The sequence below is a fragment of the Oreochromis niloticus genome, linkage group LG18 (assembly GCF_001858045.2).
Source record: "Oreochromis niloticus isolate F11D_XX linkage group LG18, O_niloticus_UMD_NMBU, whole genome shotgun sequence".
Classification (NCBI taxonomy): domain Eukaryota; kingdom Metazoa; phylum Chordata; class Actinopteri; order Cichliformes; family Cichlidae; genus Oreochromis; species Oreochromis niloticus.
The window spans coordinates 32217687-32243911 of record NC_031982.2 but is presented as its reverse complement, the minus strand read 5'-3'; the positions used below and the strand labels follow the sequence as shown (position 1 = coordinate 32243911).

General features: G+C 41.4%; 1 protein-coding gene and 2 long non-coding RNA genes across 6 annotated transcripts; 2 read left to right on the top strand and 1 right to left on the bottom strand.

Annotated features, from left to right (window-relative positions):
- Window positions 1-16662: 16662 nt before the first annotated feature.
- On the bottom strand, window positions 16663-20338 carry LOC106096780 (uncharacterized). 4 transcript variants are annotated; one of them, XR_003214894.1, is made up of 3 exons: window positions 20277-20338; window positions 17219-17521; window positions 16663-17002 (listed from the first exon to the last, which is right to left on the bottom strand). It is a non-coding gene; the product is annotated as an uncharacterized LOC106096780 (long non-coding RNA). The 4 variants fall into 4 exon arrangements; XR_003214895.1 differs by having other exon boundaries at window positions 17219-17526; window positions 20277-20325; XR_003214896.1 differs by lacking the exon at window positions 20277-20338 and adding an exon at window positions 19807-19966 and having other exon boundaries at window positions 17219-17526.
- Window positions 20339-20419: 81 nt separating this feature from the next.
- LOC112842870 (uncharacterized) lies at window positions 20420-22471 on the top strand. Its single transcript, XR_003214893.1, has 2 exons — window positions 20420-20613; window positions 22421-22471. It is a non-coding gene; the product is annotated as an uncharacterized LOC112842870 (long non-coding RNA).
- A 14-nt stretch (window positions 22472-22485) lies between these two features.
- LOC109195431 (zinc finger protein 665-like) lies at window positions 22486-25735 on the top strand (the record flags this gene model as incomplete). Its single annotated transcript, XM_025900344.1, has 2 exons — window positions 22486-22526; window positions 24143-25735. Coding segments are annotated over exons 1-2 (1611 nt in total), but the record flags the coding sequence as incomplete, so codon positions are not given.
- Window positions 25736-26225: the final 490 nt, after the last annotated feature.

Sequence of the window (26225 nt, the reverse complement as noted above, 5' to 3'; positions counted from 1 at the left end):
TCTTACCGTTGAGCAATGAATTACGTTTGTTTGAGGGGTGGAAATCTGTCCTTCTCTCAGTCTTCAAACTCTGGAAATGAAGCCGTTTCTTCTCTCGTCATATCTCCGCGGCGGAGGTAGAACGAGCTATGAAAATCGCAGTCAAAATACACCAAAGTCCGCTGATTCACCCAGTACAAGAATTATGCTGCTAGCCCTCCTAGTTTTTGAGTTACACGACGTTTTGTAACTCCAAAAAACGGCGATTTTCGCCTCTCACCGCGATCTATTTTCTGACTGCTCAAGTATCTGTCTTTCAGACCGCCGCCCCCTTTCCAGATGGCGCAATCAGTAATGACACGGCTCTGCAGCTCAAAGGTCGTGGGTTCAATCCCACCTTGGTCCACGTTTTTTTTTTTTCACTACAAATTTATACACTATCACAGACCTGTAATTTATATTGCTAATTTATTACAATTCTGCAAAGTTTTATGATTTTAGCAGCTTTTCTAATATGGACCTCAGATTCTTGTTAACGCTCCATGGCAGAAACAAGTACACAGCCTGATGAAGCAGACTGAGGCAGTACCTCTGATTGGTGAATTTGAGCAGAACCAGGTTGTTCTTTCATTTCATTTTTCATTTATTTCACACATGGTTCAACAGTGTTTCTTTTTCTACATACAGAACCTTCTGCCTCTTTTCAGCAGAAATTCTGCTCATTCACCTCATCTCTTGTGTTGGAGTGCCCTCTTGTGGCGCCTTTTGGGTAGTGCCTTAGTAAACGTGAACACTGCAAAGAAGTGGTATCAGACTGGTTTGTAGTGGAGGAATTTGTTGCCAGTTTCTTTCATCTTTAATCCGTATTCATGTTGTAATGTAGTAGTACCACAATATGGCAGAAACACTATGTTTTGGCACAAATACTTTGATTTGGTATGCTTTAGCTTCTTCACCCCTTTTCAGCAAAATTTTCATTTTTTTCCACCCCTTTTCAGCACAAATTCCAGCTTTTTTGGCTGTTTTCAGAAAAAAAAAAAAAAAACTCTTTTCAGCAGAAACTGTTGATTCATCTCTTTTCAGCGCAAGTTTTATGATTTTAGCAGCTTTTCTAATATGGACCTCAGATTCTTGTTAACGCTCCATGGCAGAAATACATACAAGAACCCACCTGATGAAGCACACAGAGGCAGTACCTCTGATTTGTGAATTTGAGCAGAAACAGGTTGTTTTGCCTCTTTTCAGCAGAAATTCTGCTGATTCACCTCTATTCAGCAAAATTTTCAATCATTTCACCTCTTATCAGCGCATTTCTCAGCAGTTTCTGCTCATTTCACCATAATTGTCAGTCTCTCCATCTCTTACCTTGTGAGAGTGAATTTGGCACAGTGAGATGAGTAGCCGCCTTGCGCCCAGGAGGTCCAGGTTCGAATCCTGCTCAGGGTGACATTTTTTTTCCACCACCATACAACTTTTTGCAACTTTTCATCTTTTTCAGCTTTTCAGCAGACAGCTTCAGCGTTAAGGCATCCACACAGCATTTTCGCAGGAAATGCAAATTTTTCTAGTTTGTTTTAAAGTTCAATTTGCATTAAACTGTGATGTTGCATGAGGCTATTGAAAATCTGTTTGCATCTAAGGTTTTAAGTGTTTGTTTGTTTTTTTCATTTTCAGTTATCTGTAACACATGAGAACTGGGATCCAACCTCCAAACACAAAGAGTCCAAAAGCAGCAGGACCAAACCCACTCTGCATTATTAAAGACCAAAATCTAACAAGTAAAAATGAATTTTGATATTTTTGGACCTATATCTGAGATTTCATGATCACCTCCATATAATTTGCTTCACTATGCTTCATTTTGTTCCTGTTATTCAAATGCATACATGTACATTGATGTACTTCATTGCAGAGGTGGGAAGTAACAAAGTACAAATACTGTACTGCACAATTTTCAGGTATCTGTACTTTATTTGTTTTTCTTTTGTACTTTTTAATTTACTCCCTACATTTTTAAACAAATATCTGTACTTTCTACTTCTTACATTTTCAAAACAGGCTTTTTACTTTTGCTTTAACACATTTCAGGAGAGTTATTATTTTGTCTCTTCAAATGCAACGTTTCTATAATCTCAACAAACATCAGCAAATACACAAACTGGTGAAGCTGCTGTGTTTCACAGGGAGAGAAAAGAAAGAGCTAACTTCACTCAGAGAAGGAAAAAGATAACAAAGAGGACAGGAGAGGATTCAAAGGGAAGGACTGCTAAGTGGAATTTGATAACCTGGAAATGTAAAGCTCATGTTTTGAAGTTACACATTGGTTGAGTACAGCTTACGTTTTGTGTGAAACTTGGTGCAAAACAAACTGAGCCACACTGTGTTATTTGAAGGTTGCATGTTAGTGCAGGATAAACAGGTTAGTTTGCTGTGCTGTAAATGATTAAAGTAAAGAACAGTGTGGAACTGCTGCAGTGGCTGTGGTTTCATGCTCAGAGGTTCACATCAAGTGTGGCAGTCTTAGCTGATGATGCTGAAATCCATTGACTGAATTCCACCTTCATACCATCTAGAATTTTTTTCCTGTATGTATGTATATATATCTGTATATATATATATAGATAGATAGATAGATAGATAGATAGACATACATATATATAGGAGGGTGCAGCCACCCTTCGGAGGAAGCTCATTTCTGCCGCTTGTATCCGCGATCTCGTTCTTTCGGTCACTACCCACAGCTCGTGAACGTAGGTGAGGATAAGGACGTAGGTCGACCGGCCAATCCGTTGAGAGCTCAGCTTTTATGCTCAGCTCTCTCTTCAACATGAGGGACCGGTACAGCACCAATTGCTGATCGGAGCTGGCTTGGCCCTGGCTTATCGGAGAATTAAGAAAGCGGAACCGGCTGTTCAAACCCCCCCCCAAGGCTGCCCGCTGGGATTGAACCGATGGGACGAGGCGCGACTTCTCAGAATGGGCTCACTGAGTGCAGCATGGTTAAGATCTTGGAGAAGTTCACAGCTGCCGTGAATACTCAGAATAAGACCTCTGAGCATACACTGGATTACATCAAGGAGAACACCTCTGAGCGAAAGTTGGATTACATCTTGGAGCAGCTCACTGCGGTCGTGAGGTCTCAGAATCAGCTCTTTGAGCACAAGAATGACAAGACCACGGAGCGCAAGTTTGATAACATCATGGAGAAACTCACAGCTCTCCAACGGGAGATTAAGAGACCAGTATCAGCGTTGGAGTGTTAGAGAACAACTTGAAACTCTCATGAACTGTTCGCATAAAAGAAAAACCACCATCTTAACTCCGCTATCCTTTTGGCGCCAGCTGTGGGCTCAAGGCTGGAGCCGAACAAAAACTCCCGGATAACGACTGTGTTTAGACTGTTGCTTCCAGTGGCGGTCCTAGCCTGTTTGGCGCCCCGGGTGAACAGTCCTACTGCCCCCACCCCCACACACACACACATACTCTAGGGTTTATTTATGGGATTTCACACAACCCAGGATTCAAGTCATGAATACATAATGGGCTTGGATTTACAACATTATGAATGAAATGTGCTCTATTTGGAAGCAGCTGCCCCCCCTCCCCTTTCGACAGGTTGTGTGAGACTTTAAATCATCAAACTGTAAATTATAGATTTTAAATTGTTATTGACAATAAAGTTTACTTTGACTTCAGCAGCGCGCAGGCGCACCGAGGGCTCTCGCGCTCACTTTTTGTGTATAGAATTTCGAAAAAACATTGGTGCAAATTATAAGTCTGTATCATAATGTCTGGTGTTTTCGTGTTTGTTGGTTTGTTTTTATTTTGTTTTATTTTGCGAGTTGGTTATTAGATGCTGCTCCAGCCAGAACAGAGACTCCCCCGCCGCCCCGCCCTCTCCTCCCTGTGCTGCAAGCAGCAGGCGCACCTCGCAAACGGAGGGCACCCTTACTCCCAGCAAATGGGCGATAGAAAACCGATCGGTGCCTATGACATTCCCAAAATGCGCATGATGTCGGGGCAGCATGAGTACGAGCAAATTTATTTATTTATTTTTTGCCGATGCCCGTGATGCCGCTCCCCACCACGATGCCGCCCCGGGCAACCACCCGTGTCGCCCGTATCAAAAACCGCTACTGGTTGTCACCATACTAGTGATGAGCAAAACGAGACTTAGTGAAACATTTGAAGTATTTGTGCTTGTATTGATGATTCCAAACAATCTGAAACCATCTCCACAGTGGCACCTGCTGGACAATTTGGCTATTGTCACATCTTGATCATATTCTGTGAAATGGTGACACAGACAAGTCCTGCACAACTTCAAACAAAACCACTTATTATACCAGACCATCAATAACTGTGATCATCACATGTTTTGGAGAAATCCTCAAACAAACAAGACGCTTTCTATTGGGTAGTGAAAGTGAGTGCGAAGAGGAAAGTGCAGAAGGGAGGGGGGGAGCATGCGGCAAAGGGCAGCAAATGACTTTTCCTATTGATGTTATTTAATTATTTCCTGTTGATGGTCTTTTTATAACTAAATATGTTGTTAAAGTATTTTTTTTAGAAGTTGGGTAATTAGTGGTACGATAGAGTACTAAGGTCGCATTAATGAAAGGAAAAAAATGAGTGTCCATTTTGAGATTAAACTTGAAATAGTATTTTGAGAAAAGTTGAAATGTGGAGATTACAGTTGTTGTTTCAAGCCAGACAAATGCCACAGCAGCTACACCCTCACAAAATGCCTCAGAGAAACAAATCAATCAGCTGTCTTATCGTGTCTTGTGATACAGCATGCATCCTCTTCATTGCACAAGGGTGTAAACATCAATATCCTTGCTTCTGTCCATTGCCAGACACTTCATTTTATACAAATCCAGCCAACAAGTTTGTGTTTTTTGTTTTTTTTTTCCCTTCTGACCTGATGCAGCTGTTGTCACAGAGGGTGGACGGGGAGAAAAAGTCAGACCTGGTATTTTTGGCACTGTTTCTGGTTCTTCTGTTGAAGGTGCAGCTGCTACGATGCCGAGTAGACTGACACATTTTACTGATACTTTTTCTTGACTCTTTCTTCCCCACTTTCTTTTCAGCTCCACCTCTTTTCGCTTTTTCATATCTCTGTTTCATCACCACTTGTTCCTTATTAAACTCTGATGTTGCTTTAAGACATTTAAAGAAATAATGCCAAACAAAAGTGAAACTGAGTGTGAAAAAGCTTCAGTGCAGTCACTTTTGTGCTGTACATGCTGCATCCTGTAGTGCCCACATTTTTGAAAGATGTCGTTTTCAAAGTTTGCGTGATGGTGGATAAAAACAAAGCTGGAGCTGATTTAATTTTGGTGGAAATTGGGGCAAAATTGGAACAAATGTTGTCGTCAGTGCTGGAGAAGTGAAGGCACAAAAGATGTCCCAGGTATGCAGGAAAATATTAAATTCTTATTCCTGTTGTCGCCTCTTGTTTCAGCTGGTAGCTGTTTATTCTCTTCAAACATTCGCTGCATCCTTGTTGTCCATGACTCTGTCCTGCAGCTGATGGAAACACCACTCTGTGGTTTCAGGTTTAAATGTTGTGAGCGATCAGGTAGCCAGTACAACAAAGTCCAGTGTTCCCACTTTTACTTTGTTCAGATTTCCCTGCTCTGACTTGGCCTCAGGATGTCTAGGGGAAAGAATCATATTCCCAAAGGAACAGTTTCATAGGACTGAGATGATTATTTGTCTCAGTACTTTGATGCTCTGTTGGTAAGATTAATTAGCGCTAATTACATCCAGCTATATTAGGACTTAAGTTAAATGACTTGTCTATTGTTTTTACTATTAGCAAACTTTGTGATGTGATATGATGCGAATCTTTGACCGACAGTGACCCCTTGTGGACATTTTGAGATATTGCTTGTGCCAAGTAGATGATGATATTATATGAAGTATTATAGATTTGCCTGTTTCTGTTTTCAGAAGACCATACTCTTAGTCACGCGTATACTATAAAGCAATAAGTTCACTTATGGCTGCACCGAATTTAGATTAACCCCGGCAGGCACTTAAACAGTTGTTCTGTGGGACTTTATTAAAGTCAATTAAGCCAGTTCCTGGACTGCTGCCATTATTGTCATGTTTGTGTTTTCTGCACAGACAAAAAGTCAAATGTTTGCAGCCACAGCAGCAAAACTGTTTCTGACCACCTGATAAACACAAAATAGATTTCATGTTTTAATCAGATTATTTTTATTGATTACGACATGAAAATGGAAATTTGCAAAGATCTGATGACGACCTTGATGAGCTGCAGTTTCGTTTGTACCAGTGTCAGACTCTCATTCAGTTATTAAGTTTCAGAAGGTACCTTTGGATCAACTCAAACTATTAAAGGTTTTGTGGATCTAGAAGCTGAATTTGTGTTTAACTAAAGTTTGAACCTCAAATTCTCAAATTCTGAGGACATGAAGCTGTGAAGGTGAACCTTTTGATTCATTCTGACTTATTTCAACGAATCTTCATTAATCACACGCAGTGATGGACCGCTCAGTGAGCTCAGCAACATTATCTCATCATTGAACTTGTTACGGTTTGGAGGAGGACTCAAGCGCAGGACTCCGGTTCTGATGCTCACAAGAAGGGTTTATTTACAATGCACCAGGTGTATATACAAGAATGTGCGGGGGGCGGGGTGCTATATACAGCTGAGTGAGGGGAGAGGGGGTCTCCAGGGAAGTCCAGGGGAAAGCACGCGTTCTTCAGAATATCCACTCACACGATCACAGGCTCACACTCCGACACTGCCACACGGGGGGAAAATCCAGGGAGCTCTGTAGACAGGGAGACAGGGTTAAGTACGACGCACACAGGGAAACACTCTTAACTAACTTGCTGTAGCTTGGCTTCACTAACGTGTGGTAGACAACGATCCAGCGACGAACAGCAGTCACCTCCTGGCTTAAGTGCTGATCACATTAACGAGACCCAGGTGTCTCATCTCCCGAGGGCGTGGGCCGAGGGCATGAACCCACAGTGAGTTCCGCCCCGGCGAGAGAGAAGAGGAGAGAGAGAGGAAGAGAGAGAGTGCTGATCAGCGTGCAGCTGATCCGCCTGGCCGTGACAGTACTTGATCAGAGATGTTAATACGATCAGGTGCAGCTGTCAGGATATTTGGATTCTGAATCATTGTCAGTTCTTGCTCACATTTCCTCCCTTTTAAATCAGCAGTCAGTGTCTTCAGCAGTGATGGACTCATTATTATGCACACTGATGTTCACAATGAAAAAAGGAACCACCAAAACACATCATCAGGTGTTCTTGTGAATAATTAACCGTTACTATCATGGTCCTGGGTCTGTGACCCAGTGTTCTGATTTGTTTGTTCTTTATTTGCAGGGTTATTGCTGTTTGTGTTTTGGTTTTGTATTCCTAGAGCTTTGGTTTTGGTTCAATATGTTCCCTCTGTTTTCAAGTCAGTCATGTCCCTCTGTGAAGCCTGTGTCCTTGAGTCTGTGTACTTCCTGTTTTACTTTGGTACTCTTCAATCTGTGTGCATCAGGTTCTGTTTTGCTCTCCTCCGTCTCATCTTTGCAATTGCCCTTTTTCCCTTTTGTATTTAGACTTTTAGACTTCCTTCACCTCTCTTCACTCATATTAAGGGTGCAAATGTCTTCCCAGAAAAACCAAAAACCAAATCAAAACTAAAGAACTTAAATGTCCCACCGACTGCTTCTGGTTTTCTGTGTTTGTGCTTCTGCATTTAATGAAGCAGAAAAGTGTTTTCTTGTAGTAAACACACAGTGGATTTGTTAAATGCACCTCAACATGACTTCAGAGTGAATACTGTGAGGACTCCTGAATCTCTCAAGCAGATTTTCCTGTTAATCAAACAGGAACACTTTCAGTCTGCACTTTAATAAAGATTAATGTCTACATGGTGGTTAACTTTGCATAATGTCTGTTTTCTTGTTCTCTGGACTCGTTCTCTACAGCAGGTTTGATGTGACTCAGAGGATCAAAGAAACATAAACACTGAATCAGTTTGATCAGCAGGAGTTATGCGTTTGATCTTTTTCTGCGAGTGGAAGCTTTAAATGTTTGAAGAGGTGATGTTAGATGAAACGATTCATTCTGATAAATGGCTTGAAATGGTGCCAGATCATGACCATCTATGGACCTGGAGTTAAGTGGCACAGTGGTTCAGAGGTAAGTACTGTATCCTGGTTCTGTACTGTGTTGCGAAATCAGTTTTACCCCAGTTCTTTTATTCGTCGAGGGATCCAGAAATGGCACCGGAACTCAGTAGTTATTTTTACAAAATCTTTATTCATCTTTATTCATCTTCATTTAAGCATGCACTTCTAGAAGGGAAGACGAGGCCGGTGTCCCTCTGTAACAATCTTCACCCCTTTGTTAGTCACAGCCAGCTTTATAGGAGCGACCCCATCATAAATCCCCCATGGTGTGCTCTAAACTCTGTCTCTGTGTGTATGCACAAGCACATGAGTGCCTGTGTGTGCATACCTGGTATGTGCGTGCACGTGAGTGAGTGTGCATATAGGTGTGGGAGTATATTAGTTAAAACACTGTGGGTGTATGTCTCTTCCTAGGGGCCATAAATACCATCTCCCCTCCAGACCACAGTTATCCAGTTACAAATCTACTTCTAAGCTCATGACACAATCAGGCCTTTATTTATATCCAGGGCAGTGTCAGTGTCTCTACCATAATTCTAGATTCTATCTTAACACATTTCTAAACTCTAAAGCAAACTAAACATTCCTACATGTCTAAACTCTAAAGCAAACTAAACATTCCTACATGTCTAAACTCTAAAATAAGCTAAACATTTCTACAAATCCCCCTTTTTATCTGCCTGTGATGGTGGAGTCGCCGGAATGGATTCGGGTCTGTCTCTGGGCAATTCACTTATAAGAAAAATCACAGTTACAATAACAACAGTTATCACACCTAACACTACCGTTTCTCTCAAATTCCCCCTCAACCAGCCTAGACAAGTTGACATGATGTAAATGTAGATGAAAGGCTTGTCTGTTTACATCTTCTCCCATGCAGAAGGCTTCTCTGCAGAGCATCAAATCATTTGTACTGTTCACAGAATCACAATTCCATCGCTGGACTTCCTCTGCGCTGTCACTTTTGGAGCTTGGCACGCTCTCTCCATCCCTCGATTCTCACGTTCCAACGCTGCTGAAGATTTTAAGGCAGAGCACGTTGTACACCTTAGTTGTCTTCCTCAACGTCAACGTCGACACTCTTTCATTTTATTTAAGATTTTGCTGTGCAGAGTCTCCTCATGACGATCTCCTGCGCGAGGTCTGCTGTGCTGAAGGTGATCTCTGATCCTCCTGAAGACTCTCTCCTGGCCTCAGCTCCCATCTTGTAGACGATCTCCTCAGTCACTCCTTCTCGTCATGGCACCTCACGACATCTACAGATTTAAAAATAACGCTCCTCTCCCCACATGGCTTCCGCTTGGAGCAGCCATACTCCAGCCTGTAACCCTGTGTAAAAACATCAGTCAGCAATTAAATGTTTAGCTTGTCTAACTCCCAGTTCCACCCAGAGCCTGTATCCTGCAAGATAAATCTGTTAAATCAAACTTCACATTTACAACCGACTATAAATCATAAGAATAATAAAGTATTCAGCATAAAAGACAAGTATCATGTGCAGGTTTTCTCAAATCATTAAATCACAATTATTGCCATAATTTGTCCCAAATCATGAATCATCCCAATTTATTCCACAATTTAATCGGTGACTTTCCTTAAGCAATGTCACTCCACTTACTATGAGCTCAGTAGTGGCCAGCTAATGAGCCCCATATTCAACTATTCCATAAACACTGCATCTCTTATTTGTTTTCTCATGTTACTTGTCTGTTTTCTGCTGAATCCTCTACATGCACTCTTAGAAAAACAAACATTAACAACACAGATGGACAATCCTGGTGGTCAGGCGCAGGTCGACAGGTTCCAGAGGTGCTATGAAAGGTCATAAAGTTAAGCCTGCTGTAAAAGGAGTGACACTGGTTTCAACACAGGATGTGTTTCACATTATTTTCACTTCTCCCCTGTAATAGTCAACATTTTCCCAAGAACACAGTGTAATAGCATAATCAACATATAGCCTGTAAACACAGTTCCCTTCACTCATAAACCCAGTAATCCTGTAGTAGAAAGAACATTAACCATTAGTGTGTCCTGCTGTAACTCACATAATCAAACACATGATTAACTCTCTGCTGTAGAAAAGAAATGTAAATGTTAACGCTACGCACAAGCCCATGAATAACACCCCTGATAGATTCACAAACACAGAAAGTGGCATTTAAAAGGTTAAACCGTCACGCAACCTAGGATGCTGCTGTCATCTTCCTGCTCCTGTAAAAAGAAACACACATAAATTCATCCACCCTTTTGTCCTGTCTAGGTGGAGGTTAACCTTGAGTAGTGGTCAAGTCTTGTCAGCTTTTATCAGCTTTTACCAGTCAGTCAGTTTTTCCTCTTTCACTCATGCATTCATTCTTTCTTTGCTGGTAGTGGAAACTATCGTCGCATTTAGTTTCCACTCATAGCAAAATGACGTCATTTCAAAAGAAAAAGAAGAATTTAAATCGGATTGCCTTGGTGAATCCTTCTTGGGCAGGGACTCTCTTTTTAATTGTCCCAGATAAGTGACTTTCTCCTGAGCCCATTTTAATTTTTGGAGAAACTCACTTGCAACGGTTTTCTCGACGTGTCGTATAACGCTTTTAATTCCCGTCGTGCAGATCTGCTTAAAGAAAAGAAATTCACAAACAGAAATCAGTGCACTTGTTCAAAAACAAAAATAAAATGAAAAACAACAGATAAAACTGAAAAACAAAAGTAAAAACGAAATTAAATAAAAATACAGAAGCCTGGTCCTAGGACTTGCCCCAGAATATTCTTTTTCTAATAGGTGAAAACACACCAAGTCTAAGAGTGGGTGCCATGATAAAACCTTCCCCATACATCAGAAACGACAAACAAAACAAAACAAAACAAAAAACAAAAATCTGCTTGTTTTATTCATTTACACTCTGGCTGCAGGATTCTATTATCATTCAGTCATGTTCCCCAAAATAATACTAATTCAGTGGTCTATGTATCACTTCTCAACCCACTAAATAAACCAGACAGGATGATGGTAACAGTATTACCTACTTAAAATTGTGTTTGATCCTAATGAGCTTCATTGCGTGTGTGTGTGTGTCAGTAGGGTTAAGACATTTTCTATTTCTGTGTGTTCTTTTATGTACCTTCCCCCTTTTTTCTGAAACAAAACTCCGTTCAGTCCAAGTTTTGTTTCAGAAACATCTAAATGAAAATCTCTGTCATAGTCAGGCACAGCTAAACCCTAAGTGCTTGCAGGTTACCCTCGGCAACCACGCTGTGTGTTATTAACCCCTTCTACCATTACCCTCTGTTGATGTGTAACACTTTATGTATGATTTTGTATTCTCTGTAGTGCATGTCACGTGCATGTGTGGTGTTGTCTTTCCATTTTCTCTAACAGTACTCTCGCATACCTCAGTGCTTGTCTTCCTCCCCCTTTTGTGGTGGTCTGGACACTTTGTCAATCCTCCACTTCAAGGCAGTCATTTGTCTCCCCAGATTCCTTAACCCAATTTGAATCCCCACACTAAAACAGCATTCATCTGTCCTCACCTGCTCCTTTCTCTCCGTTCTTCTCTCCCACTTTGCCGTCCAATCGCAGTCAGTTCTCTTCAGCTTTGTCCCGTGTTTGCTCCCACTGTCTCTTTCATTGCCATCTTGCTCCAAACATGGCAAGTGTCAAACTTCAACAATCTTCTCAAAAGTCCTTCACACACAGTGAAGTTGCAGCTTGCTGGAAACGCATCTCCATTCATCCAATCAAGATGATGGACCTTCTCTTTCTGATGCCGTTTGCCCATAGTGCTGCTGGACCTCTCTGCTCAGGTCTCTGGTATTGTCTCTTGGACTGCTGTCCACTGTTGTTGTTCATGCTTGTGCTTCTGGAACTGCACTCTGTGTCTTCAGGGAGAGATTAGCTTCCTTGGAGCTTGCTTTTTCAGGATGAGGACGGGAAGCTGCAAAACAATTCAGCCAAAAATTCTGGCTGGGTGTTCCTATTTTTGTTTTTAATTTCTAATGATCTTAACCTATAATTTTCTTCCGACTGCCGCCCATGGAGAATTGATCCAGGTCCGTTCCCCACCTGTTCCCCACAGACTGAGAGACTTTCATTATTCACTGTGACTGCATATGTTTTCATCACTCCTAAAGCAACACATCTCCGCTTATTTTGTTTTGAACTCTACTAACTTTAAACCCCGAAAATGAAATTTTATTTGTTCTTAACCGCAAACACAAAAAATGTTGTTGTTGATGTTGTTGTTAATTATTTTCACCCACAATACTCCAAATTATGTTTTCTTTCTTTCAGCAGGGGAAGAAGATGACCTATAGTGTCACTGCTTTCCCCAGTTGGAGACAATTTCTCACTCACACTTCCACACTTTTTATTTTCTTTGTTGTCATTATTTTCTTTCTCTCTCTTTTTTTTTTTTTTTTTTTTTACACCCACACATTAACGTGTTCACTCACTCCTCCAACCTCATTTTCCTTTCACCCCAACAGCTCTCATACAATCAGCAAACAAATTCTCCATCCATCCTTGAGTACTTGCTCACCTTTAAATGTCACTATTAATTTTATCAATTTATTCATCATTACCTTAACACTAATCCACTGTTTAGTTTTTCTTTAGTTACTTTAGTTCATTTTCTCCTATTTGATCACTTTGATTTCTTAATTATTATTATTTCACAGGAAATCAACTAATCTACTTTTTCTCCCTCTTTTTGTCATCAAGGAATTCACACACACACACTCACAGGTCACTCGCCCCCACCTTTCTTTCTCTCTCTCTCTCACTCACACACACACATTTTACTCCTCCTTTGTTCCACCTATGAACCCGCCCCCTGAGGCTGGCTCACACACACCTCATGCTTCTCGCAGTCCCATTCAAACTTTCTGCGAGACACCTTCTCTGCTGATACAGGACAACGCCCTGATCAGCACGAAGAGCGGGTGCCGTCCGCTCTTGTACGCCTCAACCTAACTAGGACAATTAGGCTCACGATCTTCAGATCGCGCCACATTTGCCTCACGAATTATTCAAACTGCGCCACGGACTGAATACCGCAGTTTCTCTTCCCCATAAAAAATAAAACCAAATTAAACCCCCCAATTGACTTCACAGTTTGCAACAATTCGCGACACGGCCTCCTGCCGCGATTTCTGCACACCACAAACACACACTTTTAGACCCAAATTCTTTTTGTTACTTTAATTGACTCCCGTACTTCAGACGAGACACAGAACTGCGCTTTCACACACACTAGACAGCCCTCCTTCTGCATCAGGCACTGGTTCAACTCAGTTCGGAATCTAACCGGCGAAAGCAACCGATCCTGCTTTTATGCATACTTCAGACTGTGACAGGGACCTCTCCCCAACTTTGTTATTTAAGGAGCCACGAATCCCCAGGTCACCACCCTGGATCTCCTGCCCTCACAGGTCCTAGCCCCGCGTCCGAGACTAGGTGGGGCTACCAAGCCCGTGACACACACGGCCCTCACCTTTCAGCCCCGCTTTCTAACTAATAGTAACACACGTTTCCTGCTTTAACGCACGGAGGACGGATCACACACCGCCACTTTTTCCTAATAACTAAGACGGATCACACACCGCCACGGATGAAACACCGATTCTATTAATTACTAACTAAGACGGATCACACACCGTTTCTTTAACATACTGAGTGAATTTACACTGAGACACGCTGAACTTAGCGAACAGATAATTTAGGCTTTAAACAATATGCACGGTTCGAAAATAAACAGGTGGTGCTTACCTTTTAATCATGAGCTAGCTCTCTGTTCGCCTTGTTTCACGATCTCAGCTCTGCCAATTCATCCTCTCTGGGCCTCGAGCGAATCCCAGGGTTTCGGCACCAAAACTGTTGGGAAATCAGTTTTACCCCGGTTCTTTTATTCGTCGAGGGATCCAGAGATGGCACCGGAACTCAGTAGTTATTTTTACAAAATCTTTATTCATCTTCATTTAAGCATGCACTTCTAGAAGGGAAGACGAGGCCGGTGTCCCTCTGAAACAATCTTCACCCCTTTGTTAGTTACACCCAGCTTTATAGCAGCGACCCCATCATAAATCCCCCACAGTGTGCTGCAAACTCTGTGTCTGTGTCTATGTACACGAGCAAGTGAGTGCCTGTGTGTGCGCGTACCCGCGTGTCTATGTGAGTGCTCGTGAGTGACTGTGTGTGCATACCTGGTATGTGCGTGCACGTGAGTGAGTGTGCATATAGGTGTGGGAGTATATCAGTTAAAACACTGTGGGTGTGTGTCTCTTCCTAGGGGCCATAAATACCATCTCTCCTCCAGACCACAGTTATCCAGTTACAAATCTACTTCTAAGCTCATGACACAATCAGGCCTTTATTTATATCCAGGGAAGTGTCAGTGTCTCTGCAATAATTCTACATTCTATCTTAACACATTTCTAAACTCTAAAGCAAACTAAACATTCCTACATGTCTAAACTCTAAAATAAGCTAAACATTTCTACAGCTGTTAGTGTAATTGATTTTAATGAATGTGAGAAACCCAGATGTGTTTGTGTCTCTGCAGTAGAGAGACGAGGAAGGATCGGCCTCTACTGTGGACTGACAGCAGCTCTGCTTGTAAAATTGTTTGCTGCAAACAGGAAAATCAAATCAAATAATAATAAAAATATTATTACACATTTATTACGAATATTAATTATTATTACACTGTGATATTTTGATATTTATTGTTATCTCAGACCTTGAAAGTTACAGGTGTTTTAGGCTGAGCCTGTGGAGCAGGATTAGAGCTCTCGCTGGTTTTGGGTTAGTGACAGTTCAACAGGTGCCTGTGAAGTTGGTCAAATTAGATCTACTTTAATAATCTGCTTAAATTGGAACCCAAAGTAGGAACTCTTCCTGGGTTTAATGTTAAACTTAAATGTTTTCACTCAAAACCACAAAAACTAAAAAACTGCGCTTTTCCGAGATCATTTGGAGAAATTTAAAAAAAAGCCAAAAAACAAAAACGAATATTTTCTGTGTTCTGTCTCATTCCCCATGACCAGGCCATATATATAAAATAAGAAGAAGCTGAGGTGTAAACAGGAACCAAAGAAGTTTGTGCTAAGTTCAAGCATTTTAGCCAGTTTAACTATGGCAGGTTGCACTCTGTTACCATTTACGTTTACCAGCTGAGGCACAGAAAAGATCACAGAGGGGAAACTGTCGGACCAACACAGGAAGTCTCAGATGAAGAAGTTTTACTGTGTCCAGGGCTGGCTGGGCAGCACCGGAAATGTGAAAAGACAAAACAGGTTGGAACACAAACCAGTCACTAGAAGGAGCATCGGCTACAGAACACACAGTCTTAGACTGTTTGTGCTCCTCAGCACGCACTGTTTTATTTACAACTGTTGATGGTGTGTGGCTGGGCTCAGGCTGGGAAACCTCAGAATCAACAGGCTGAGGAATAAAACAGTCCAGCGGGGATACAGTGCCAGTAACAGCGTGTAGGTGAGTCTGGGGTGGAATAACAGTCCTTTGTTCAGCTCAACAGCTGGAAAATCCATATTGGCTAACTCAGAGAAAACACTGCGAGCATTACCAGAGTCTGACGGCTCAGGAACACAAAGATCACTAGCGAGGACAACGGTGAATAACTTGACACCGAGGTGTCACTCTGAATAATGTCTTTAGAGTTCAAACACACAGTAGCAGAGTTATCTGATTTAGGAGATACAGAGTCCACCGAAGACGAAACAGTGTTACTCACAGTGGTAGATCTGTCATGAAGTCCAGGATCAGAAAGCTCGAGCTGAGCGTGTGAAACACAGTCACTCTCTCCCACGGCTGCAGTCTGCTCAGCTGTACTGGAGCGACGGCGGCGTGAACGCCGTTTTCGGCCAATCTGACAATGTGTGATGTTTTGACAAACACCGGTTCAGGAAGCGCTCCTCTCCTGTTCAGGTGGAGCAGTTTAGTGGACCCGGTTTGTATAAACTGCATTCTCCAGTTCTTTGAATTTAAATTGGTGTTCAGCTAAATGCAGTTTGTCACTCTGAAGATATTGTAGCTGCTGCTGAGGGATACCCTGCCCCAGCCAACATTTATATGTGGGGCTCATATGGTTTGGAAATGGGCTGAAAATGGGCCCCATATAGGACTGTCCGCGGGTTCCATAATGGCCCCATTTTATAAGCCCATCTCGGTGTTATATTGGTAAAGTCTGGGAACTAAATGGGCCCCAACTGGGCAAAGTACACAGAAACCCACCCGGGCCCCACCTTTCAATTTTTTTGTGGGTACAACATGAGGAAAACATGAGCTAAAAAGTTAGAATGGCATTATCAGTGGGTTCTGTAGTTGCATCTTACTTCTAGTTTGAATTGGCAAATTTCTGGCACTGAGTGGGCCCCATGTAGCAAAACAGTCACAAAATCAATTTATCAGACGGTCAATATGGGTTCTGAGACAGAAAGACACCAAATATATTGACCGCAAACAAAAACTAGTTTGTAAATAAAAAATTTAGGTACACAAAACAACATTTTTCACATTTATTTTGTCCAACAACTGTGATTTTACGTAACTGTATACCAAAGTGTGTAAACTTTTAAAAAACTAGAAATGTCAAACTACAGCAAAATTCCTTAGATATTTGGAACTGTAGCAACATGGGGAAAAAGTCAGATGGAAAACTCAAAAGTTTATCTTGAATCAGCAGGGTTTCTTTTTTTGTTTTTTTACAGAGCCGTAAGTCTATTTTGTACCCTTGCAGCCCTCAGTCCTCCTCTGTCTTTAGCTCCAGTGAACCACTTGGACAGAGCCTTCTCTGCTTCTTGCAAGTTGACTTTTGATGTTAAATAATTCTTCTTCAGTGTCTCTGCAAATGAAGAAGAAAAATGGGCAAGCCAAAGTAAAGTTAATCTTAGCTTACTTCATTTGGTGATGATTTGCAAAGAACAATGTTTATTTCACTTTATTGCCTCAAAAAATGTATACAAATTGCATGATAACCAATCTCAGTTACACTTTCAAACACTTTATTAAAAAAGTTTAGTTTTCTAAAGTTCAAATGTCTCAAGTGAAACTAACTTACCATACACAACATTAAAAAGACGCAAATCTCTGAACTTTTTTTTCCCATGTCGGCCAAGCATGTTGTACTCCACAGCCAGCTCAGGTGATATGAGGAATTTCATCATCCTTCATGTGGCATCGTCTACACTTGTTCTCCCAGGAGAACAAGAGACCCAGAACACCCAGGACATGCTGGAGGGACTATGTTTTTCAGCTGGCCTGGGAATGCCTTGGGATTCCCCCGGAGGATGGACCAAGTGCCTGGAGAGAGCGAACTCTGGGCCTCTCTACTTAGTACCGGATTGGGTTGAGGGGCAGCAGCCTAAGCTTAAGATAATGGACCAGGCATGGAGGATAAATAGACACGTTACATATTACTTAATGTTTACTGTGTGGTGATAAAAAAAAAATGGTAGTAAACACAAGCTAAACTAAAAAAATTAATTGCGGGTCCTTAACCCTTTATCCCCAATAATGTTACGCAGGATAACCGGAATTATATATTGTTTTAGCTGTAAAAGTGTCATAAAATCAGCTGTGAGCGTGTGTGCTTTTGTCCCTTTTTTCAGTATTACTACTACTTTACACATCTGGTAGGTTTTTTCCTCTACTGTATACTATATGAGTGTAATCAAGGATTAATGACAGAAAAAAAAAGAAATTGAAATTTTGCTGGTTTTACTGAAAAAGGCAATCAAAATGTAGATGACTAAATTATTTAAATTAGTCAATTCGAATTGATAACTCTAAAACACTGAACAAAATCAAGTATTTGACCCTGTGGTTTATTTTCGGACATCTCTTTTCTTCTAAAAGTCCAGGCGTGTTGGACCCCTGGTAGCTCAGGTTTGACGAGACAGGTCTGGAAAAACCTGTCGCTGGCGACTTTTTGGGGGCTAAAGCCTATTAAAATAAATAGGAATTGGCCAAAATTTGTATAAACTATCATAGCGGAACAAAAGTAAAAAAAAATCTTTATCTGTTATCAGAATCAAATATTTGATTAGAATAAAACATTTTACTTTCAGGAAGATTTCTCGTTACATCTGTCATAAAAGTAACAACATCTCAGAAAAGAAACATGATAGTAACAGAAAAATATGATAGCAGTGTGATGTGATGGTCCCTGGCCAGATTTTTACACATATTATAAGCCCTGTGACACAAAAACCACTGAACTCGGACACGCACAGACTGTTTTCCTTCGTGGTAATGAAGAAAAATGCTGGTCTGGTATGTAAAAAGGAATTTATTCTTCCAGGACCTGAAGCTCCGTAAAGCAGCCCTCCAACAGCCAAACCTATCTGTTCTCTGATTGTCTTGATGCATGCTCAATCATCCAGGTAAGTAAATCTGCAGAAGTTGATTCTGTTCATCTGGACGTAGCTTTTTAGCATTTTCTCCCACTGAAAACGCTTCGTCCAGATGAACAGAATCAACTTTTGGAGATGTTCTCTGATTGCATTGTTTAATTGGTGATTGACATGAAATTGACCAATCAGCTGAAAGGAAGAAAAATAGGGTCAAAATTTGTAAGTATAAATCCACACACAGCCAGGAAAGCCGAGCGCAGAGTTGTTTGTAGCACCAATTCAGCAAGAGTGGAGCCAGATGGATTTTCCATCCATCCACACTGTAAAGTCTATAGACCAGCAAGCGATAAATTAACAGTGTTGTTGGTATTTTCTAAAACAGTTGTATGCAATAGGAATCGCTGTTTATAGTCCTCCTTATGTATATCTGCATGTTGCCTCCCAATTAAAACCTGTGATAATGGAGATTCAAATTCATGTCATACCTACACCAACAGTTATCAAGTATCCGGATCGACCTTTACTGATGTGCTTAAAGAAAAATTGTTATTTCCATGTATTTTCCTGTTCTGCCTTCAATTTTGAGAAGTTCCCCCCACATTTCTAGTTGTGACAGTGCACCTACAACAACAAAAATCTGCTGTGATTTACATTTGTTGAATGAGCAATTTTGTGAAATTGTCTATTTTTGTATGCACAGTTTACAAATCTGTCCTGTACAGCATGGACTGATTGCATGCTAAAAAGTTGCTGCTTAAAAATAAAACAATACATTTTTAATTAGTAACATCAGCAGAAAGCCTTGTTATTAATTAGATGTACAATTTCTATAGAATAGGAAACAACTCAGTTCATTTTTGATCATATCAATACCAGCATATTACACAACTAGTGATGGGACTTCCGGCTCTTTTTAGAGAACTGGCTCTTTCGGCTCGGCTCACTAACAAGAGCCGGCTCTTTTGTCTCCGAAAAGGCTTCTCAGGCTGTTTTGTTGTTTTAATTAATTTATTATCAACAATAATATAAAATTATGCACAAAAGGAATTACTAATGTAAAAAAAAAAGAAGCGTGGTTTTATTTATATATGTTTATATATAAATATATGCGGCAGCCCCTAGAGACAAAGCACGTGCAAACTCCAAAACCCATTTCTAGCGTTAACTGAACTTCCAAAACAGAGCTACCTAGATCACTTAAATTACACAACTGAAAGCATATGTGTATTGTTTGTGTATTTATACACAAGCACTCATATATATGCAAATAATTTTAAAAAAAATGTTCATTTACCTGCTACTGCCACACACCAAATCCGGTCGTTGGTACTTGCTGGCTGTGTAGGCTCTAGGTAACAAAAGTTCAACACTGCGCCGAGCATCCTGGAGCACTTCTGTTGTGTTTTGTACGTGTTTTGGGGTTTGTACGTGTTTTGGGGTTTGTACGTGCTTTGTCTCTAGGAGCCACCGTAAATATACTTTTATTTATTCACTCCATATAAAATGTAATAAATAAATCATATAATACAAAAACCAACTAGTCACAGTTCAACTTTTAACTATTTAGAATTTCAGCTTTTTTCCTTTTAAACAAATTTAAAGTGAAACAACACAAAACACTGCAAACCACAACACAATTAAATATAAATTAAAATATGAAAACAAAAAGAAGGTGCATATTCTCTGTCATATGGGCCTGCATGAATAAACTTTCTGAATCCTTTATCATCTGCAACTGAAAATAGTTGTGGATGATTACTATACCTTTCTAATGTGACGTTGTTGTCCCTGGCTCTCTTTCTCTCTCTCTCCCTCCTGCTCTGTTCCTGTGCTGCTGAGTGTAACTACCACCCCTCCCCCCTCTGCCCAGCGCAAAGCACAAGGCTCGAGTGCGGAGTGAAGCGGGAAAAAAGTGCGAGAGAGAGGGTGAGAGAAAGAGAAAAACCCCACGGCTTGCGTCGTTCACGTCAAAGATTCGGCTCTAAGAGCCATTTCGTTCGCGACCGACACATCACTATTCTGAAGCAGTGTGTTGATCTTTTTGGCACACGCACCGGAGCGTCAGCTTCAAGCGGACCATCACTACCTCTCACGTCTAAAGGTAAGTGCCAAGGTAACTTTGAACTGAGTTCAGTCAATCTTGAGTTTTTCGAAGTTTTCTGAGTGAGGTTTTCTGTTGCTCTCTGTGAGAGAAGACCGTTAAAGGCGAGGCTCTCCAGAGTGTAGCAAAACAGGAAACCACAGCCGAGTGTGTGTAAGTGTGCAAACGAATAGATTAGAAGTGCAAGTGAGCCACGCAGTAGCGGTTTTAGATACGGGCGACACGGGCGGTTGCCCGGGGCGGCATCGTGGTGGGGGGCGGCATCACGGGCATCGGCAAAAAAAAAAAAAGATTGCTCGTACTCATGCTGCCCCGACATCATGCCAGCGCATATTGGGAATGTCAGCACCGATCGGTTTTCTATCGCCCTTTAAGGGCGCCCTCCGTTTGCGAGGTGCGCCTGCTGCTTGCGGCACAGGGAGGAGAGGGCGGGGCGGCGGGGGATTCTCTGGCTGGCTGGAGCAGCATCTAATAACCAACTCGCAAAATAAAACAAAATAAAAACAAACCAACTAACACGAAAACACCGGACATTATGACAGAGACTTATAATTTGCACCGATGTTTTTTCAAAATTTTCTATACGCGAAAAGTGAGCACGAGAGCCCTCGGTGCGCCTGCTTGCTGCTGAAGTCAAAGTAAACTTCTCCGCTACATACAGTCCAGTATATAGAGAGACGAGACGACGAGGCTCCAGTTACAGCAGTGCAAGTAAACAAACAATAAATATAAGAAGAGTGAGAAAATAAATATTCATTTTAGGACTCAGGGTAAAGGGATCAATTTACAACTTGTAATTTACAGTTTGATGATTTAAAGTCTCACACACAACCCCTGGAAAGGAGAGGGGGACATGCTGCTTCCAAATAGAGCACATTTCATTCATAATGTTGTAAATCCAAGCCCATTATGTATTCATGATCTGAATACTGGGTTGTGTGAAATCCCAGAAATAAACCTTAGACAAAGTGAATCTGTGAACCAAGGTGTAGGTCTGTTAGGTTAATTGTGGTAATCCTTTGAGTAGAGTCTGAGTGGCTGCTGTCATGTAATTAATATCCTTAGTATCCTTATTTTCTTATTATATTGTTTTATGAACTTTAATAATGAAGGTTTGTAAAGCAAGGCCACTTTTGACTCACAAACTAAGTGCTCACCCAGACTGAAAACAGGAAGTGTAGAGCTGTACAGCATATTAATAGATACAGGAAGCCAGACAGAAAAGAGGAACTTTGCCATATAAGCAATGTTTGTGTCAAAACTGTGACGTGTAAAGTACCAAAATAATAATTATATGAGACACAGTTTATGATTCTAATGTTAGAGATCCTGCAACCGGCGTTTGGGCTGTGCAGGGGTCTCTCTCTTCCAGAAGATGATTGAATAAAAAGAAATATAAATGTTTTAACACACTATGAGTCGGTTTTCTCTGTTCTATCATGGGGACAAAAGAATCGGGGTTAATACTGCACGTACACTGGTGCATTCAATCCACCCACAAACACATTGAAAGATGTGTACAGAAGGCAACTACAAATGTTGTGAATGCTAAATAAACAGAAACAAATGATCCCTGTTGTCTTTGCTTAATGATTGGTTTTAGTCTTGACCATCCACATTGCTGCCATTGCATCTTTCAATGCCAGCAATGCCAGGTATCAGTGCTCAAACCTTTTGTGTTTGTTTCCAATAAGTTGCCCACCTCAGGAAACAAAAATGTGTTCCTTGTCTTGTCAGATGAACATATGAGACACTTTGACTCTTCAGTGCAGTGTGGAGCCTAACAAAGATCTGTTTTGTGTCCCAGCTGATCAGCAGGAGGAGAAGAGTCTGACGGAGCAGCAGAGGAACATTTTCAGCTACTTGGACTCAGCTCAGCCACTACAGAGAAAACAATGAGCTCAACACAGAAGGTGACAGAGCAGGGCGATATAAATATTTATCACGATATACATTTGAAAATTTGTGTTAACGATGTAGCTGACGATATAATTGACACTAGACAAAATACTTTACAACTCCACAAAAAACACAGTAATAACGACGGCCTGCTAGCATGCTCTACCACAAATAGTGCTTTGTTGTGTATCTGACGGACGAAAGCTAAACCAGTTCCACACCAGTGAAGTTGCTGCATTTTTACAAACCAATTCTGGTTCATTTGTTTCATTCAACGATCCGCTTTCACCCTTCTCATTCTCCGTCGCCGCCATGTTTTTTCCTCCATGTGATTGTATTTGACAGAAGACGAGCAACATCTGTTGTGGAAGCTAATGGGGTTCCTTATGAATAAACAAATACACAAACATAGGATTTATTATCACTGAATAGTTATGTATAAATCTATACAAATTATAGAAATATGTAATAGGAAACAACAATATAATATAAATTATAAAATAATATAAAAGTGTGTGTGTGTGTGTGTGTACATCAGTGTTGGGACTAACGTGTTATTAAGTAACGCGTTACAGTTAATTTTGTGGTAACGAGCACGGTAACTAGTTATTATGCCAAAACCATGCACGTGTTATTCGTTACTAGGATTTAGATAGGCTCGTTATTTGTTACTTCGTGTGGTGGTATCGCAGAGCATTAGCAAGTCGTGGAGGTCAGCAGGTGGATGAGGGAAAGGGGAGGCAAGAGGAGAGACCCGAAGCGGCCCCCGGTCCGAGTGTCAGGTGAACTGAACTTCAGGTAAGAAGTTATGACCTGCAGTTTATCCGGGTCAGATATAAACCAAGTTTAGTTGGAGTTTATTTTCGTTATGCTGACTTTTTCATGCTGTGTAGTAGCTAGCATGACCGATTTTTTGTCCCAGCCCAGCCCTGTATGCAGCTCATCTGCAGTCTGGTGTTACCTACATCTTCCTATTCAGAAGGCAGAATTTCCGAGTTCTGAGTACAATCAAAGCACCACGACTGCAGTTTTTGTGTTGGATGTAAAAAGCGCACATGACGCTGTGACGTAGGCTAGAATCATGGCCGCGGTCAACGACGGTCCAGGCGTGGGATTTCTCTCGTGGAAATATGCACATTATCTTTTCCTTTCTATTGGTAGGTGGCACAGTGCACTTGTGGCAAGTAAGCAAGCTAGAAGACTGGAACTCTCGCTGGGTATCCAGTTACGGAATCAACGCATTAACAAGAGAAGTCTGAGTAAAACCAAAGTTACTTTCCCTAGTAACTAGTTACTTTGAAAGTAATGAGTAACTTGAACTGAGTTACTTTTGGTAGAAGTAACTAGTAATGTAACTAAGTTACTAATTTAAAGTAACTTACCCAACACTGGTGTACAGGAGGGATGGGCATGATTTTAGTGTTTGAACAGTCATGAATTATTTTTAGCACCAAGTTGGATGTAATGTGTTACTATTACCAGCAGGTGGGGATAAGAGACCTTTAAGGTGTTTGGTGCCACACTCCACCTTCAGGTTTAAAACTAGTGTTAATGGAGGGAGTTTGAAGGTTGAGGTTGTTCCACGACTGCATGTCACTCACTGCCTCTGTTTGTATCTCTGTCACTGCAGGACCAACATGGACCAAGAAGTCAGCGCTCTCAGGAGGCCGACAAACCTCACAGAAGAAAGAGAGAGAAAACATACAGCTGTGACGAGTATGGGAAGGATTTTGCTGTGAAGGCTAAACTAAAACAGCATCAGGTCATCCACACTGGAGAGAGACCGTTCAGCTGTGACTTGTGTGGAAAGTCTTTTTCCTTGAAGAGTTCCCTAAAAAAACACCAACTCATCCACAGTGGAGTTAAAGCGTACAGCTGTGAACAGTGTGGCAGAGCTTTTACTCACAGTAGCAGCTTAAAGAATCATTTACTTACCCACTCTGGAATTAAGGCATACAGCTGTGACGAGTGTGGGAAGGAGTTTACTGAGAAGGCTAAACTAAAACTTCATCAGGTCATCCACACTGGAGAGAGACCGTTCAGCTGTGACTTGTGTGGAAAGTCTTTTTCCAGGAAGGATCACCTAAAACAACACCAACTCATCCACAGTGGAGTTAAAGCGTACAGCTGTGAACAGTGTGGCAGAGCTTTTACTCACAGTGGCAGCTTACAGAGTCATCTAGTTACACACTCTGGAATTAAGGCATACAGCTGTGATGAGTGTGGGAAGGATTTTGCTATGAAGGCTAACCTAAAACTTCATCAGGTCATCCACACTGGAGAGAGACCGTTCAGCTGTGACTTGTGTGGAAAGTCTTTTTCCAGGAAGGATCACCTAAAACAACACCAACTCATCCACAGTGGAGTTAAAGCGTACAGCTGTGATCAGTGTGGCAGAGCTTTTACTCACAGTAACAGCTTAAAGAATCATTTACTTACCCACTCTGGAATTAAGGCATACAGCTGTGACGAGTGTGGGAAGGATTTTGCTGTGAAGGCTAAACTAAAACTTCATCAGGTCATCCACACTGGAGAGAGACCGTTCAGCTGTGACTTGTGTGGAACGTCTTTTTCCAGGAAGGGTTACCTAAAACAGCACCATCTCATCCACAGTGGAGTTAAAGCGTACAGCTGTGATCAGTGTGGCAGAGCTTTTACTCACAGTGGCAGCTTACAGAGACATCTAGTTACCCACTCTGGAATTAAGGCATACAGCTGTGACGAGTGTGGGAAGGATTTTGCTATGAAGGCTACCCTAAAACTTCATCAGGTCATCCACACTGGAGAGAGACCGTTCAGCTGTGACTTGTGTGGAAAGTCTTTTTCCAGGAAGTCTCACCTAAAACAACACCAACTCATCCACAGTGGATTTAAAGCGTACAGCTGTGATCAGTGTGGCAGAGCTTTTTCTCACAGTAGCAACTTAAAGAATCATTTACTTATCCACTCTGGAATTAAGGCATACAGCTGTGACGAGTGTGGGAAGGAGTTTACTGAGAAGGCTAAACTAAAACAGCATCAGGTCATCCACAGTGGAGTTAAAGCGTACAGCTGTGGCTTGTGTGGCAAAGGTTTTACTCAAAGGGGTCACTTACAGAGTCATCTAGTTACCCACTCTGGAATTAAGGCATACAGCTGTGACTTGTGTGGAAAGTCTTTTTCCTTGAAGATTTCCCTAAAACAACACCAACTCATCCACAGTGGAGTTAAAGCGTACAGCTGTGATCAGTGTGGCAGAGCTTTTACTCAAAGGGGTCACTTACAGAGGCATCTAGTTACCCACTCTGGAATTAAGGCATACAGCTGTGACATCTGTGGAAAAACTTTCAGCCAGAGAGGGCACCGAAATACACACCTACGCATTCACACCAGACATGATGTGTACTGCTGTGAACAATGTAGCAAAGAGTTTACAACAGACGAAAAGTTACAACGACACATGTTTACCCACACTGAGGGACGACCATATAAATGTGACCTGTGTGAGAAGACTTTTAAATCTCCACATTACCTGAGACGACACCAACAGATCCACACCAGAAAGAGACTCTACAAGTGCAGTTACTGTGAGGTATGTATTTATATTGTTATCATTTTAGCCTGACTGTGTGGAACAACTCTGCTCATTAAACTGTGTTAGCATGTTAGCAATTCTACTGCATGGAAAAGCAGCTCTGAGTGATAATTCAGATTTTCATTTCAGTTATAATTTT